Consider the following 17,169-nt stretch of genomic DNA (forward strand, 5'->3'; position numbering starts at 1 on the left):
CAGAATATTATTACTTTCTCTGTTGCATTCTGCTTTTTGCTGTACTTGCATACACTGTTTTATAAAAGGTCAAAATATTAAGAAACACAAATAATTAACCAAGCTACAATTCTAGCACAGCCACCACAGTAAGCATTCTTCATTTCAGCTGAGATGAGGTAGATCTAACGATAATGTCATCAGGATTATGAGTAGTATTTATTATCAGATGCCAAAACCAAAGAGGAACAAAGCAATACTAGCATGCATCTGTTCTTAATTCATTCATTAAATATGTATTTATTAATGGCTACTTCATTTGGTATACTAGCATAAAAATAAAATGTAGCTTATGCCCTCAAGGAATTCAGTCTAAGAGAACCAGAGAAGCAAAACATTAATCCAAAAGAACAAAGGTAATAGTAGCTGACATTTAAGTCCAATGAATAAGATATTACAAAAACTAAACAACATAAAGCCAAATGCAGATGTGAAATGAGCATGTCTTCCATCAATGTAACCAGACAAGGGCTACAGACTAAAAGAATACAGAGCCAGCACACAGAATAAAAGGAAAAACTAAATTTAGCTTTTTCCATTCTGGAGAAGCAGCCCCTCTCTCTTGAACATGCATCTCTTTCTCTCCCCACACATTTCCTTAAGTAAATTTTTCAAGATAAAACTATTTGGCATCACAAAAAAAAAAATTTTTTTTTGCATTTTTGGGTCATACCTGGTGATGCACAGGGGTTCCTCCTGACTCATGCACTCAGGAATTACTCCTGGCGGTGCTCAGGGGTCCATATGGGATGCTGGGAATTGAACCCGGGTCGGCCACATGCAAGATAAACCCCTACCCACTGTGCTATTGCTCTAGCTCCCCCCAAATTAATTAATTTTAAAAATAAAACTGATTTCCTAACTTAAGCATCAACTATGCCAAGATTTCGGCACAGAACCGCATCACAAAGACAAAAAACTACCTATGCTCACAGGAAAAGACATTTCTGTGTTCTTAGTAAGAGGAAGGAAGGACTTGCACCACATGCCTCCACTTTCACCCAGCATTGCCACGAGTGGCCCCCAATAAATTAGAAATGTAATCAGTAAGAGTATTCATAATTTATAATATAATGCAGATAATTACAAATAATCACATTAATATGTAACAAAATGCCATTAACAAGCAATTAAAGAGGTGGAACCTAAGGAAAAACCATCAAGGTTACCCCTTTTAAAGACTTCGTTGTCTATTTTTCTTTCCGGGGAGGCGTGTTTTGGTTCACATTTGTCTATGCTCAGGCTTACGTCTGGCTCTGTGCTCAGGGATTACTTCTGCTAGGACTTGAGGGAACTTTGGTTTGTTATGTGGTGCCAGAGACCCAACCTGATCGAGCATGTGCAAGGCAAGTGTGCCAAAACCCCTCTGTACTGTCTCTCTGTCCTCCCAAGAACTGATTTTGTATCAGAGGTGCTGGCACCCTCATGAAGAGAGGTTAAATTCATCTCAGTTACAAAGTTTGGTTTTGAACTAAGAATTTTTTTTGGGGGGGAGGGGGAGTTTGTGATTGGTCACTACCAGCAGAACTCAGGGATCACACCTAGTGGTGCTCAGGTAACTTTATACAGCACCAAGTATCAAACCCGGGTCAGCCGCAAGACACGGATCCTATCCCTGTTCTATTTTACCAGACTCTGAATACAGGACTCTTTCACCGAGGATTGGGTTCTGAAATTAGTTTGTGTTACCTCTTAATAAAAAATGTTTAAAATATTAGAAATAAAAAGCACAAAAACCAGCAGACATCTGAACATAAGATGCACTTGATATGATCATGAAGATCAAGTTTTATACCTACAAGTCATAGAGCTGTATGTTCATGTGTTTTAATTAAGACAAGTCTATCAAGAAAACAAAACTAAAAGGTTTGCATCGCTACTGTGACTTATGATTAACTATGGAATAACAGGAGGGTTGGTATCTAATTTTCAATTTCCTCACCATTAACAAATCATCTTTAGTTTAAACCAACGGTCAACAACACAATTCATCTGCCCTACTACTTGCTTTGTGAATGATTTTAATGGAGGGGCTAGGGCTCAGCAGTAGAGCACTTGTTCGCCATGTGTGAGGCCCCTGGTTAATACCCAAGACTTCACACACAATCAAGTTTTACTGAAATATTCAAGCACATTTCTTTAGGTATTCTATGGCTGCTTTCCTGGTACTACGGCATAACTGAACAGTTATGATATAAATAAAGATGGTGTGCAAAATCTTAATTATCCGGCTTTTTACAAACAAAGTATACTGGGGGCTGGAGCGATAGCACAGCAAGTAGGGCGTTTGCCTTGCAAGCGGCCGACCCGGGTTCGAATCCCAGCATCCCATATAGTCCCCCAAGCACTGCCAGGAGTAATTCCTGAGTGCATGAGCCAGAGTAACCCCTGTGCATCACCAGGTGTGACCCAAAAAGAAAGAAAAAAAAAACCCTAAGTATAATGACCCCGTTTATTTACGTATTTTGGGTTTGGGGCCACACCAGGTTCTCAGGGCTTACATCTGGCTCTGTGTTCAGGTGACTCCCAGTGTAAACAGTAACTGTAACAACACGCCATAGCCATGCCACCAGACCCTCGCACAAGGCTGTTTCATTTCGGGCAAGCCAGAGGGGGGTGGGTGAGGCCCCTCCCCGCCCCAACAGAGCCAGTTCCAGCAGCCGACACCCTCATACCCTCATATACCTCATATACCTCATTACATCCCCAATATACCAAGAGTAGCACACCACATTTGATTGGGTTTAAAGTAGAAGGCAACCAATCTTAGGGGAAAATATACAGATATAGATATAAGCACACAAGGCTCAACCTTTAACAACATGTTACGAACCTCTTATAGAAGGGCTTAATGGCTCCTATGTGAAATTCAACAATCTTCAAACACTTTCCACTAAGAAGCCTTTTTTGTCTCATTTTTAGTAGATTATTCATAACAAGCAATGCAAAATAAATTATTCTGGTTCTGCTTTGGGGGCAGAGTTTGGAGTTTGGGATGGAAATACGGTGCTGGGAGGTATAATGGTAGTGGGATTGTTGTTCGAATATTAAATGTATCAAATACTGTGAACGTTATAAAAATAAATTAGAAATTTTTTTAAAAAACCTGTAGCACAAATAGCAGGAAATTTAGCCGATACATTTCAACCCTTTTTGAGCTTTATTTTAAATGCTACCTGATTTATATCATCTTCCTCTTTAATTAGTATCATTTAATAAATGCTAAATAAATTCAATAACTACTGTTATTGAATTCCATAAATGCTATTTCAGTTACTTTCCATTGAACAATTCATACTTTAGCTGCCCAGCAATTTATCCTTTGCAATATTATTACAAACAAAATCCTCATCAAGGCACATCTGCAACTTTGTCACAGTGACTTATCCCTCTACTTCACACAATCTGCAAAGCTACAGACAAGCAAACACTAAACACAGACAAAATAATTTCTAATACCCTAATTCGTAACAGAACATTTCAAATGGGAGGTGGAGGGGCAAGCTGAAGGGAGGGTACTCTCTGAGGGGAAGTGGGGGGGCCGCGAGGGGGGTTGGTATACTGTATACATGACTCACTTCAGTAATATCAAGCTGAATCGAGGTGGCTCAAAGTTTTAAAAAATAGAACACGCCACAGAACCAGTTGTACCAGTAGGTTTGAGCTTCGAGTCCATGCTCTCCCTTTAACATGAAGCTTGCTTGCTTGCAGTGTTTCTTTGCCTGCCTATTTCTACTCTGGAGAAGCCTGTGTTTACGGCTGAACATGTACTCCTCCCTCTCTCCCCACTCACATCATTCTAAATAAATCCCAATTGTATAAATGGAGCAAGTATCTAGCTCCATTTGTAAAATACCATCAAGATTACCTTACTGCTTATTTGAAATTAAAATTCAGGAACTGGAGACAGCACAGAAGATAGGGCACTTGTCTTGTACGAGGCCAATCCGGGTTTAATTCCCAATACCCCTTATGGTTACCCACAAGCCCCGGCAGGGCTTGAACAGTCAGGAATATGTCCTGAGCCCCAAAACCGAAACAAACAAAAATCAAGGTGTCATGAGTGGGGGGGAGGCGGAGGGAGGTGTCCCCACACAGTGTCTATAGCAGCTATGCAATGCTAGGTTCAAAGCGTCTCTTCCATTTGAATTATCTCCCCAAACCTCGTGATTCTTACACTCACTACGTATTTTAAGTACACCAGAGCTTATATTAGTTACCTTTAGTGTGAAAAGGCTAATTCGGCCAGGCAGTTTATAAAACAGTCCCTCTCCTCCTCTTGAATTGGAATGCAGCATGGCATTGAGACACGCGAGAGGGGATGTCCCACTGTGAAAACATATGATGAAAGATGAGGGCCATACAAATGCATATACCTGTTTCTCAAAGATCTAACTCATTCTTTTAAAAAAAAACAAAAAACCCACAGTAGATATCCTAAGATCCCGTGACTATTTCACTATAAAGTAGCTCAATAGTAACTAAACAAAACATTCATTCTTTTGTAACATCACATAATACCCTTGTTCCATACTGACACCTTAGTGTATTCTGAAAATATGAACCAATCTTAAGATTAAGTTAGAAACTGGGGGTGCAGAGCAACAGTATAGCACGTACGGTGTTTGTCTTGCATGTATCTACCCCGGCTCAATCCCCAGCATCGATACTGTCCCTGAGTACCACCAGAAATTATTTTTCAATACAGAGCCAGGAATAATTACTGAGCTACCAGGTGTAGCCCCAAAACAACAACAAATATATATATATATAGAAAAAGGGCCAGAGATCTCAGCATAAGAATTAGGGCACATCATGTACCCAAACCAGATTCAATCCTTGATACTACCCAGCCTCCCAAGCACTGCTGGGTGTGGCCCTGGAGGCTGCCAAGAGAGTGTCCCTGGTAATTCTCAGCACTGCCAAGCAGCACCAAACAAACAGCCTGGCTGGCAGAGTATCACCAGGAGTTCCTCCCAAATCCCCCTGAAAACACTCAATCTGGCAGGGGGTCACACCCAACAGTGTTCGGGAGCTAGCTATTCCTGACTTGGTACTCAGCAACGACCCCTGGCAGTGCTTAGGAAAGCATATACAGTTCCAGGGATCAAACCAGATCTAATGCAAAGCAAGTGCCTTATCCCCTGCACTAGCTCTGTGGTGCTAAATTTAAGTATCAATTGAAAGCAAAAAACCTTGTGTTTCCTGTTTCTGTATCTCAACCTGCATAACACACTTAGAAACTGTCACAGAACATTATCAACAGAAAGATCATGAAATAAGTGATGTGAGGTTAGCCTGAGAAAATAAGCACATCTTTTTTTCCAGTTAAATATTTCCTAATGAGCACATAAAAGGATCAACCAGTACTACATCTGCTTTCTTTTCTGTTGGGAAGTGGAAAGGAGGGTTTTATTCAACATTTCCCCAGGAACAACCATTTAAATGTTAATATAAAAAGCAAAGTAAGGAGCTGGAGCAATAGCACAGCGGGTAGAGCGTTTGCCTTGCACGCGGCCGACCTGGGTTCGATTCCCAGCATCCCATATGGTCCCCCAAACACCGCCAGGAGTGATTCCTGAGTGCAGAGCCAGGAGTAACCCCTGAGCATCGGCTGGGTGTGACCCAAAAAGCAAAAAAATAATAATAAAATAAAATAAAAAGCAAAGTGAGTCAAATGAAATTGGTACCCAATAATACTCAAACACTAAAACAGAAAGGACAAAATGTCATTTCATTGGTCCATGCTACATGAAGATACAAAACAAAGACCAGTCAGTGAGTTATAAGCTATCTACTGAGGAGCTGGAGAAATAGTCCAGTAGATAAAGCGCTTGCCTTGCACGTGCCTGATTCAGGTTCAATCCCTGGTTTCCCCAAGCACTGCCAGGAATAATTCCACAGTACAGAGGCAGGAGTAAACCCTAAATATCACTGGGTGTGGCCCAAAAAATTGAAAAAAAAAAAAAAAAAACCACCACTACCAAAAAACCCTACCTAATGAATCTTAAAATAAACTGTCCAAAATATCGGTCAATCCCCATTATTAATTTTAACTGAGTTTGGCTCTAGCAAGTGTCATAGTTCACCCATGCCCATTTTCTTCCCTCTCCCCAGCATGTTAAAAATACATTAAGCATCTTAAGAAAAGCTTCTAAGCATTTTTTCAGAACTAGAGGCCCTAATTTATACAGTGTTAAAAATAAATTGAGTCAAAAAAAAAAAAAAGAAGTTAAAAAAAACCCTTATTACTTATTCTGCTTTGGAACACACTGGGTGCTAAAAAAATTTTCACCGAGAACCAATCTCTAAAAGAACCCTTATGCAGATCTAGAGTAGCAAGTGGGTGTGCTAACATCTCTGCTACAAGAGGGAACGGCACGCTGGCAGAGTCCTGGGAGCAGTTTGACTCCTACACACTATACTTCTGCCTACAAATTACAGTGCTGCTCACTCATCAAAGGCACCACTACAGCTTCCTAATTCTTATAAGAGCAAGAAGCAAAAAACAAGTTCAGTTCTCAATTCTATTTGTCCCAAAGGGACCAATTTACCTTCTATATGCATAGGGGTCCAACAGCAGTACAGACAGCAGCATGACAGGAAATAACCCAGAAAAACAAAAATAAAACGTGATTATAACACATCATGCACAGGTATAATTTAAATGAATATGATCAACAATCCTATCTTTTCTCCCAACAAAACTAGAGAATGGTGAAATAGAGAAAAGTGAAGCTGTTTTGTTCCTTGGGGGGTGAGAAGGGGAGGAGTACATTAGTGGCCACACCCGGCCCTGCTCAGAGATTATGCTTGATTCTGCGCTCAGGGGTCACGCCTTCCCCCCCCACACACATGGTAGAAATCGGTTTATTAACAGTGGCAGGTCAACAGTGACAGGTCATCTGCGGGTGGCCAAGGGGTCGAGCCAGATCGATCCAGGACCGGCCTGAGCTCAGCGCAGCGCAGCCGCCGGGCCTCTCGCTCGACCCCAGCAGGGTGAGCACGCCCCCCTCGCGGACTGGGCCTTTCACGTTGCGGATGATGGAGCGGCTCGTGTCCTCCATGAATTCCACGCGCACCTGCATGCACAGTCCCTGCGATCCAGTCCTTCCCAGGACCTTGGTGACCTGGGCTAATTTGATAGGCTTCAAGCAGCTGGCATCCATGATGGCGGCCACTGAGTAGGGGGACAGTGGTTCAGGGATCACTCCTGGTGTTGCACAGGGGACCATATGTGGTGCAATGATCAAACCGTGGTCAGCCGCATGCAAGGCAAGCATACTATTTCAAAATTAAGGATATTTTGACCCTAAAAAAAGGCTAACTTAACATAACTAAAGGTTATTGAGAAAATAAGATCTGCCTTTTGCCTAAGTACCCAAGAAGTGATTATGATGTGCTCCTCACTTTCATTTTTTAAAAATGTCTTGGGCCAGAGATAGCACAAACGCTAAGGCAATGAAGGAGGCCGACCCCAGATCAATCCTTCTTTTTTTTTTTTTTTTTTTTTTGCTTTTTGGGTGACAGTCAACAATGCCTTGGGGTTACTCCTGGCTCTGCACTCAGGAATTAGTCCTGGCGGTGCATATGGGATGCTGGGGATCAAACCTGGGTCAGCCGCGTGCAAGGCAAACACCCTACCCGCTGTACTATAGCTCCAGCCCCCAGATCAATCAAACCACGTATCATTCAACCCCAAGCACTTGCCAGAGTGATCCATGAGCACAGAGCCAGGAGTTAGCCCTGAGCACTGTCAGGTATAATTCAAAAACTGAAAAAAAAAAAATTTAGTCTTGGGTCCTTTAAAATCATGGATCTATACTAAAGTTTTGTACATTAGGCCCTCCCCCCCAAAAAAAAACCAAAAATAATTATTAACTCTTTTAGTTCAGTAAATCGACTCCTAAAGTCATTATAAATTTCAAATTTCTTGGTGCCACATGATCTTGATTTTACAGAAACTCCTAATTCACAGTTTCTAAAGTCAGGGTTGTATGTAGTCTTCTTAAAAAGATGTGTAAAATGTTTCAGGCCAGTGTCTCTTTTCACATACATTTATTATGAAGACGAGTGAATAATGATTTTAAAATGACAATTAATTTACATGAAAGGTATATTGCAGTCTGCTTTTTGACAGAAATAAACTGACCTTTTCTTCTGTATTTGTAATGCTAGTTATTAATTTAAAGAGGTAAGTTACCGATGGAAACACTGACATAAAACTGTACCAATCAAGTATTTTACTATGAAAAAATAAAGTCAGGGAGACAGCTCAAAGGGCTGAAGTGCATACAGTGGCACGTAGGAGGACTGGGTTAAATCCTCAGCACCACCTGGTTTCCCCAAGCCCCACCAACAAACAGATTAGGGACACAAGGACTGGGAATGGCTATACACTCCCACCCTCCGCTCAGGGAAATGCAGAACCAAGACAGCCGAACCCTACCAGCAGGAGAGTGGGGGTGTGCGTGTAACTTACAGACAAGAAGAACTTGCACCATTACTTAACTACAGAAAGATACTCACATTATTAAGAAACTAGAGCAATACAAACCTCATTTCCTTTAGTCCTTCTGCCTCTATGACCTGCAGAATCTGTTTTGGTGTCATTGGAGCATCCGAGTAGTTCTCTAGTACCTGAAGAGATATAAATGTCTGACTTCAATGTGGAATTTCCATTTATGCCCAGCGGTCTGTACCGTGGACCACAGTTCTGCTATGAAATGACCACTGCTGAGAAGTTAAAACTACCCATGTAAAATTACTTCAGAAACAAAATTACACACATACCCATTTACTGAAAGTACTGCAAGTAGTTAAAATATTCTACCTCTCCATTCTAAAAACATATCTCCTTAACATACATGTTATGTTATGTAGGCCTTAGCACCCTGATTACTACTTAAAGAAGCTGTTAATGTGATTGAAACAATAAACTGCTATATTAAAAAACTGTTAAGGCAAAAGTGCATCCAGACTTTCTTTTCCAAGGAAGCGTGACTAGTACCTGTGTTTGTCAATGATTTTTGCCACCGTACTGCAAAATTCTAATATTAACAGCCATAGCAGATTTTACCATTTGGTAATAGGATGTTGTAATTCTGTGTAACTGGCACAAGCAAACAATGTGCCAAACATCCCGTTTTTGTTAGTAGTCATGGCAGTAGTTTTATAGTGAACAAATGCAGCATCCTCATCTAAAAGATGTTTCAGAAATGTGATCTAAGAGAGGTTTATCTGTATCTCTGTCCTCTCTACAGATAGTTACAGTTACCAAATCAGACCAATAAAGTAGTCACTTAACAACCATGGTAACTAAGTACTACTCAAAAATTAAAAAAAAATAAAAATAAAAATAGGAAGTCTAACAGAACCACTGCTGATGTTTCTGTAAGAGTACAAGACCTTAGCACTAAGTATGACAAATTTTAGAGAAGTCACGGCTGAAATAAAACCCCCCTCTGTTCCATTTTTAGTTTCTTTTTTCAGTATTTACATTCTCCTTGGTTAACACCATTGTCTCTCAGCTTCAACTACCTAAATTTTGGTAACTCCCAAATCTCTTCCCCAAGATCCAGAAAGAAATCTAACCCCAAGCCGATTCATCCTCCAATATTTGGTTCAGTCTAAACACTCCCCACCCCACCTTGTCTATTTTAATTTCTACTCTAATTCACTTAATCAGCAACTCCAATTGTATTCCCTGCCTCGGCCCACCCCTCCCACCAGACAGAGTCTTCTTCCAGTATTGCCAATCTTGGTTAACAGCCTTTCTAATCATCTCACACAGACACCTCGATACCACGCTCACGGAGCTCCCCCACCCAAGCCCACCTTCACTGTCAAGTTTCTTACTGACACAACAGCCATTTCACCAATGTCTGCATCCCACCCTACTTTCTTCAAACCCCTCTGACTCTGGTGCCGTCCTTTATTCCAGAAATGAAATGAAGGACCTACTTTGTGCCAGGGAGTATTCTAGGAATTCCTCAAAAAACAAAATTAACTTACTCTTGTAGAACTTTCTCGCTAAAACCTGAGGCCAACCCAACAAAATCAATTTGTACTCATCCCTTTCCCATTTAAAAAAAACCTCCAAAAGGGGCCAAAGAGACAGCACAGCAGATAGGAAGTGTTGCCTTGCACACAGCCAACACAATTCAACCCCTGGCACCACAGGTGGTCCCCCAAGCCCTGCCAGGAGTGATTCCTGAGTGCAGCAGAGCCAGGAGTAAGCCTGAGCAGAGGCTGGAGCGATAGCACAGCAGATAGGGCATTTGCCTTGCACGTGGCTGACCCGGGTTTGATTCCCAGCTCAGGGGACCATAGTCCCATATGGTCCCCCGAGCACCGCCAGGAGTAAATCCTGAGTACAGAGCCAGAAGTAACCCCTGTGCATTGCCAGGTGTGACCCAAAAAGCTATGAAAAGAAAGAAAGAGAGAGAAAAGAAAAAGCCTGCGCACAGATGGGTGTGGACCCCCCCCCCCCGAGACACACACACACACACACACACACACACACACACAAAACCAACCCTTCAACAGAAACCTTATCTTATGTAACAAAAGCTGAAGTTCTGGAGAATCCACTGGCCGACTTGGAAAGCACAGGCTTTAGAAATACAGGAGATTAAAATTCTGGCCTTCAAAGCCCCCTCGGAAGTTAAGTTCTCTAGCCAGCCTGAACCTAGATTTCTTTCCTTTGTGAAAAAAGGATACTATTTCCTCTCTGCTCTCACAGTTATTTTTTTCAGACTAGAGATAACATAAGTGCCTCCAGTGCCTGGCATAAAGTAGGTGCCCACTGGCCTGGCAAACAAGGCTATTGTATCATAATCTGATGTATCTCTCTACCTGATTGTCACACTGCTACTGTACAGACTTTATGTTGCAATAACTATTTGTAGTTATACCTAACTTCCAGAGTCACCACCCACCAAACACCGGAGCACTCTGCTTTTACTTGTCATCAACTCTTGCTGACACCGGTGATGGGCCAAACTCCTACCGACCCTTCAAGATTCAGTGTATAAAACAGCTTTCTTCAGGAAGCAATTTCTGATTTTCCCAGGTAGAGTTATGTATCTTTTTCAGCCTCCTCACAGTTCCACAAAACAACAATTTCTCTTCCAAAGTGGAACATTCTGAGTGAGAGGAAGAACTATTCATAACTGTGCCTGAATAAGCAGGAACCAGAATGTCTGTTTACCACTTATACCTATGTGGGCCCTTACCATGCCCTTAAGTAAAATTCTACTCATGTGTCCAAACCCACCCAATTACCAGAAGACCACAAGCTCTTCAATGGCAAACCTTATCTATCTTTTATTCAACCTAAGCAAATTCCAAATTAGGAAGTGCTGACTTAAACCACCATAAATTCGGATACAAGCTACATATGTTCACTACCACAGATATTATTTCTCTTATACATATTGCGATCTGAGCAAACAAATTTTGTGGGATTTTCTCTTTCAAAAGCATGACTCTGAAAAGTTAGTTACGGCTTATTTAAACAGCAGTTAGGAAAAGCCTGAGAATCTAAGAGAGGAAACAAATCTCTAAAAGGAAATTACATCAGAAGATACAAAGTACTATTATTAAATCTTTATATGCATCCCAGCTTTTAGTGTAGTTACAATTTAGCAGTGTTCTAGGTTTCTTTCTATTGCACACTTTAAAAAGTCTCTTCTACTTCAAAGAGAAAAAAAAGGTTTGATGTAAGAATGGTCAGTCATGAATCAAAGTGGAAGATAAGCATGCAAGGAAGAGTCTTCTCCAGGACGGGGAGAATCCATTCATGGGCATTCATTTAACGGGAAATCCCCTCAGTATCTGTCCCAAACAAACAATTTCTAACAAACAGAAGGATTTATACTCATTGTCCTCTGCCATCCAACGCTTACATCAAGAAAAGACAAAACTACCAAATGTTTGAAAGATGTCCACCTTCTCAACATAATTCTGCAAAAAAAAAAACCCAAACACCTCCTGAGAGAAATTACTACCAAAATCCTCCTGTCTCTATTTTCCTACTATTCCTACTAAAATAGTTTTCCAAAAGGTTACCAGTAACACTCTAGCCACCAATCTGAACAAGGTCCAAAATATTAATAAAACTGTGCCACTGAAGCAAATATATCCAATTGCCATGGCAAAAACTCACCTGCCCAGAGAGTGGTCAGACCTAACCTACTGCCCTTCCGTTATGACTCAGTTTCTCTCCATCTAGGGGTTAAAGTGCTTAAAACTCTCCACTACACAATGTTACACCAATTTCTTGGAAATAGGGAGAGGAGTCCCAAACATTCCCCCTCATTCACCATTCTGAAGGACAAAAAATTCTAAAACGGTAACAAAATTTATTCCATATGATTAGGAATTTCTTTTCACACGTGTAAGCGCACCAAACAGTAATAACTACACTTCATGTAGCTTTTTGTTTTGGGACCACACCTGGCAGTGCTCAGGGAACACTCCTGGTGGGGTTCCAGGAACTATATGGGATGTTGAGGATCCAACCCAAGTTGACTGTATGCAAGGCAAGCACTCTCTAGCCCCTCATGTTACTATTTTTTAGTGAAGAAACTGGAAGAAAATGAAGAACCTCAATAATCTGCCATGAAGTTGGGCCAATGCCAAAACAGAAATAGCAACCTGAATACTGGCGTTCAAATACCAGATCAACTAAAAAATAAGACCCTAAAGATGCTTAACGGTGAACCTCAATTTCCTACTGTCTTACAGAGAACTTTGAGACAAAATGGCTTTAAAAAAACAGGAGGTAAGGGCACTTTCACCTATCTCTAACAAATAAAGCTTGGCCAAGTAAATTTTCTTTGGGTGCCCAGAATCATAAACACGTGCATAACGGACACTCAAGAGTCCAATCCCCAAGCTTGGTATCCTCTAGTTCTACCCTCATCTCCTGCAAGCTTGAATGTTTCCAGGTAAAGCAACAAGAAATCCTAAAATTCCCAAGGACTCCAAAAGCTCCAGAGCTTCCAATTTGGATCGTATCAAAATACTGAGAACTTCAGAATCTTCAAATTTCGCATGCCAAACCAAAATAAATTACTCGAAGCATATAATTAACAAACAACTGTTATTTGTTTTATGGACTACAACTGCCCGAGGAAAATGGGAAGTCAATGAATAATTCTCCTTAAGACCGAACAGCTTTTATTTTTGCAAATCAATAACTGAGTTTTATAGGCTCTCAGAAAGCAAGCTTTCGATCAACACCCAACACATACTCAGATATTTTATACACAACACCTTTGTTACAGGAACCTCACTTTCCAATAAAATGAAATATTGTAAGGTCGAACTTCATTCACTATTAAAAGTAAATTATAGCAATTACATATAAACTACAGGGTGTCGAGACAAGTACGTGATCTGTGCTTGTAACCCTGCCCAGGGACAGTTCTGAGAAAGTACCATCTCCACGAGAGGTATTATCTGTTGTGATTGCCATCAGCAAGATTATTTTGTAAGAACCTGTCCCAAAGCGTCTGGGCAAATCCAAAAGAATGAAGACATTTCACTGAAAATCCTCTGACACTTTGCAAATAAACTGCACTCAGCAAGGGCAGCTTCAAACACCTAATACACTCTCCTTAGCTAAGCCCTCAGCGAGCGGAATCTTCAGATGTTGGTCTTTGTCCAGCACTTCAAGCAGACATGCCCGAGACACTGAGGAATAGCGAGCAGACACACATTCTTTGCAAAGTGGAGGCTGTTTTCTGCAGTGACTCCAGTCTAGCTCTCTCGGGTCAAACGCCCCAGTCAGCATTTTTTGCAAAGTGAGGTCGGCAGACCACCTGCATCGGAATCAAGCCGGGAAGCCGGTTAAATAGAAAAGTCTGGGCCCTCGCTTGCCAACCTCGGGGCCACTAGCTCCTCGGGAGCTCCCCAGCACGAGCGTTCCCACCCACCGCCCCAGCGGGTGCCCCCGCCGACCCCCGAAGTTTGCGACCCCGGGCTCGGGGGTGGGGGGGGGGTCCCAGCCGAGAGCCATCCCGGGCCTCCCGGCTCACACCTGGTTTACATTGGGAACGCTCAAAGCGCCCCCCGCGTCCTTGAAATCGGGGGGCCCTTTTCCCCGGCGCCGCCCCCGACCGCCCCCCCCCGGAATCAAACAGACCACCCCGCTGCCCACCAGGAAGCGAGGGAGGAGCTTCCGACCCTTCCCGGAAACCCAACTCCCCCGAGGGCAAACACGAAGCTTCCCCAGACCCCCAGTGGCTGCCAAACCGTGGGGGAGGGGCGGCGGAGGGCCCGCCGCCCGGAGGGGGAGGAGCCGGCAGCCCGCTCGCCCCTCCGCAGGAATTCGGGGGTGGGGTGGGGTGGGGTGGGTGGGGGCGGGGGGCGTGCAAAAAAAAAAGAAAAGAAAAAAAAGGCGCCACATCCCACCCGGCCGCCCCCACCCCACGCCCGCGGGCTCGTCCCGGCGCGGGGCCCCGCCCCCTCCCGCGGTGGGCAGGGCCTCGCCCCTCCCCCTCCCGGGGGGCGCGCGGCGCGGCGCCCCCGGCCCCCCCCCCGCCGCCCCGCCGGGACCCCCGCGGCGACCCGCTCACCAGGCGCGCGGCCTCGGCCCACGTGCGCTCCTTCTTCCTCTTCTGTTTGTCCTTCATCCTCGGCGGCGGCGGCGGCTCCACGCGGGACCTCCGGGCGGCGCGGGCGGCTGGGGCGGCGGCGGCCCGGGGCTGGGGCTGAGGCGGCGGCGGGGAGCGCGTGGCGGCGGCGGCGGCGGCGGCGGCGGCGCGCGAGGCTCGGGCGCGGCCGGGAGAGGGGGCGGGCGCGCGGGGGCCGGCGGGCGCTAGACCCGGCCGAGGGCGGCGGTGGGGGAGGGGAGGCGGCGGCGGCTCCACGCGCCCGCGCTGCGTCAGTCGCCCACGGCGGCGGCGGCGGCGGCGGCCCCGCGATCGCTAAGGAATGCGGCGGCTCCGCATAACCACGGGGTCAGAGGTCACGGCTCCGGCCTCCGCGCGCCCGCTCGGCGGAGCGGCCGAGACGATTCCGGCGACGGGGCGGGCGGGCGAGACGCGGCGTTCCCTTCGGCGCCCGGGCTGTGTGCGTGTCGGCCGTGGGTGTGTGTGCGTGCGCGTGTGTGTGTGTGTGTGAGTGAGTGTGTGAGTGTGTGAAGAGTGAGGAGGGGGAGTGTGGGTCTTTTTTTTTTTTTGAACAAAAACAAACCGAAAGGGCGGATGGGAATCGTAGTCCCCGTCGCCTCTCTGGCCTCCCCCGCTCCGGAAGAATATGGCTGCGGGAAACGCTGGGACTACATTTCCCGGCGTGCCGCGCGGCCGAGCCTTTCCGCCCTCGCTCCGCCTCTCGCACGGTTGGGGGTGGGGGGCGGACTATCGTTCTAGGAAGGGGCTGGGCGGAGTCTCGCGAGGTGCGGGAACTCGTCGGGGGCCTGGGGCATTCTGGGAGGCGATGCTGGGAAGGGGCGGTGGCTGGCCCCCGCTGGCCACGTTTAACTCCTTGCACGCTCGCCGGCCCGCTGGGCGGGTTCCAGTGGGGGCTCGAGAATGAGTAACCGGGCTCCCAGCGCCCACTTGGTGCCTCGGCCCGCCTAAGCGATTCTCACCTACGTTTCTCGTAGGTGACAAGAGGCAGGACTTTCCCTTTTGGTACTCTCCTAAATGACTCACTGCAGCATGAGCCGGAGACAAAAACACTCTCATACCAGTACAACGGTTTTTCCACGATTGATACTTCGAGACAGCCTCGTTTCCGCCTGTGCTTTCATACTGCTGTGTGTTTGCAGAAGCTGCACCCGCAGGCCAAAGCGGCCTGAACTTGCTGTTGCTGACGGGGCCGTGTAACGGAATTGGTGGGCCTTACCAACCTGGACGCCCCGAGGGGCTTTTTATAAAATCAGTGCTCAATAGAACACCAGCCTTGGAGTCAGAGACCCAGACTAGGATCCTGTGTAATCCACTTCCCAAACAGGAGCCTCAAACCAGGAACTCAGATCTCACTGCACCTCGATTTTGCCATCCGCACCACTAGTCTATGCCCTGTGAGCGTTATTGAGATTGAAGTTAACCGGTAGATTGGTAGAGAGGGTGAAGAAGAGACACCATGGGTTAGGTCCGTGGAAGCTGTCTCCTGGCATAGAGCAGTTGGTACACTTGAGGGGCACATACCTGGCACTGTGCCTAGCCTCTCTGAGCCTGGAGTGCAGAGCGTTAAATGAAATGAGTTGAGCATCCAGCACGTAGGTTTTCTGTGCCTATTTGTGAAATCATTGTCCAGAAATAGCCCTCATTCTTTGAATCCATCCTAAACAGCAGCAGGATCGATGATCACGTTTGAAAGGTTCCCAGGGATCACCCTCCTCTGCTCCCTCGGCTTAGCCACAGAGAGAGCTGCAGAAGGAAAAGCGAACTGTGCTTTGCTGCCAACCCCTAACTAACTCCAGGAACTCGCTGCATTTTGCATCTAATGTACCTTAAACAAGAGACTTTCATGCCCAGTTAACTGCAAGATCCTGCAAAGTGAATAGGGCTTAGGAGGTGAGAACAGTTAGGTTTTAAAATCTGTAATTTTGCCCTAAGAGGTCAAAAGGAAAAACCAACTAACACTACTGAAAAGAATGTTTGATCTGAATTTTTGCAAAGATTTTTTTTTAATCTACAACTGTTCCAGGAACCTTTGACAAGTCATTTAGTTTGTTTCAAAAAGTTTCTTCTCAGTAGCTTCACCCACCACTTAGCTTCAAGGAGTAACTGGAGAACATATGCTCTAAATTTACAGGTTTAGTACTGGGACTGTGGTGAGCAGAAAATTATCCCCCTCCAACAAAACAAAACAAAAAAACCACTCTGGTCCCTGGAATCTGTGAATATGTTGCATTCCATGGCAAAGAAAAACAACAAAACAAAACAAAAAACCTTTGCAAATGGAATTAAGAACCTTTAAAAGAAAGGAATTGTCCTGGATTATCTGGGTGGGCCCAATATAACCCTATATGGACCCTTAAAAACAGAAGATATGCTATGTATAGAAAGATGAAGTGAAGAGGAAGAAGCAAATCAGAATGGTGAGGGAGGACAGGACCCACCATTTCTGACTTTGAAGGGAGCCAATTTGTAGGCAGTCTCCAGAAACAGA

At 44.9% G+C, this 17,169-nt stretch overlaps 1 protein-coding gene across 1 annotated transcript in view; it reads right to left on the reverse strand.

Annotated features, from left to right (window-relative positions):
- The window catches only part of LOC130017153 (polycomb group protein ASXL1-like), a 62,339-nt gene extending 47,572 nt beyond the window's left edge, over positions 1-14,767 (reverse strand). Inside the window, exons 1-3 of the mRNA XM_056107863.1 lie at positions 14,625-14,767; positions 8,597-8,679; positions 4,260-4,368 (exon numbers count right to left, since the gene is read on the reverse strand). Of these exons, the coding sequence (XP_055963838.1) occupies positions 4,260-4,368; positions 8,597-8,679; positions 14,625-14,681 (249 nt within the window). The 5' untranslated portion in view covers positions 14,682-14,767. The remainder of the gene's footprint in view (positions 1-4,259; positions 4,369-8,596; positions 8,680-14,624) is intronic.
- Between the last annotated feature and the right edge of the window lie 2,402 nt (positions 14,768-17,169).

The sequence above is a fragment of the Sorex fumeus genome, unplaced genomic scaffold, assembly GCF_029834395.1.
Source record: "Sorex fumeus unplaced genomic scaffold, SorFum_2.1 ptg000178l, whole genome shotgun sequence".
NCBI lineage: Eukaryota > Metazoa > Chordata > Mammalia > Eulipotyphla > Soricidae > Sorex > Sorex fumeus.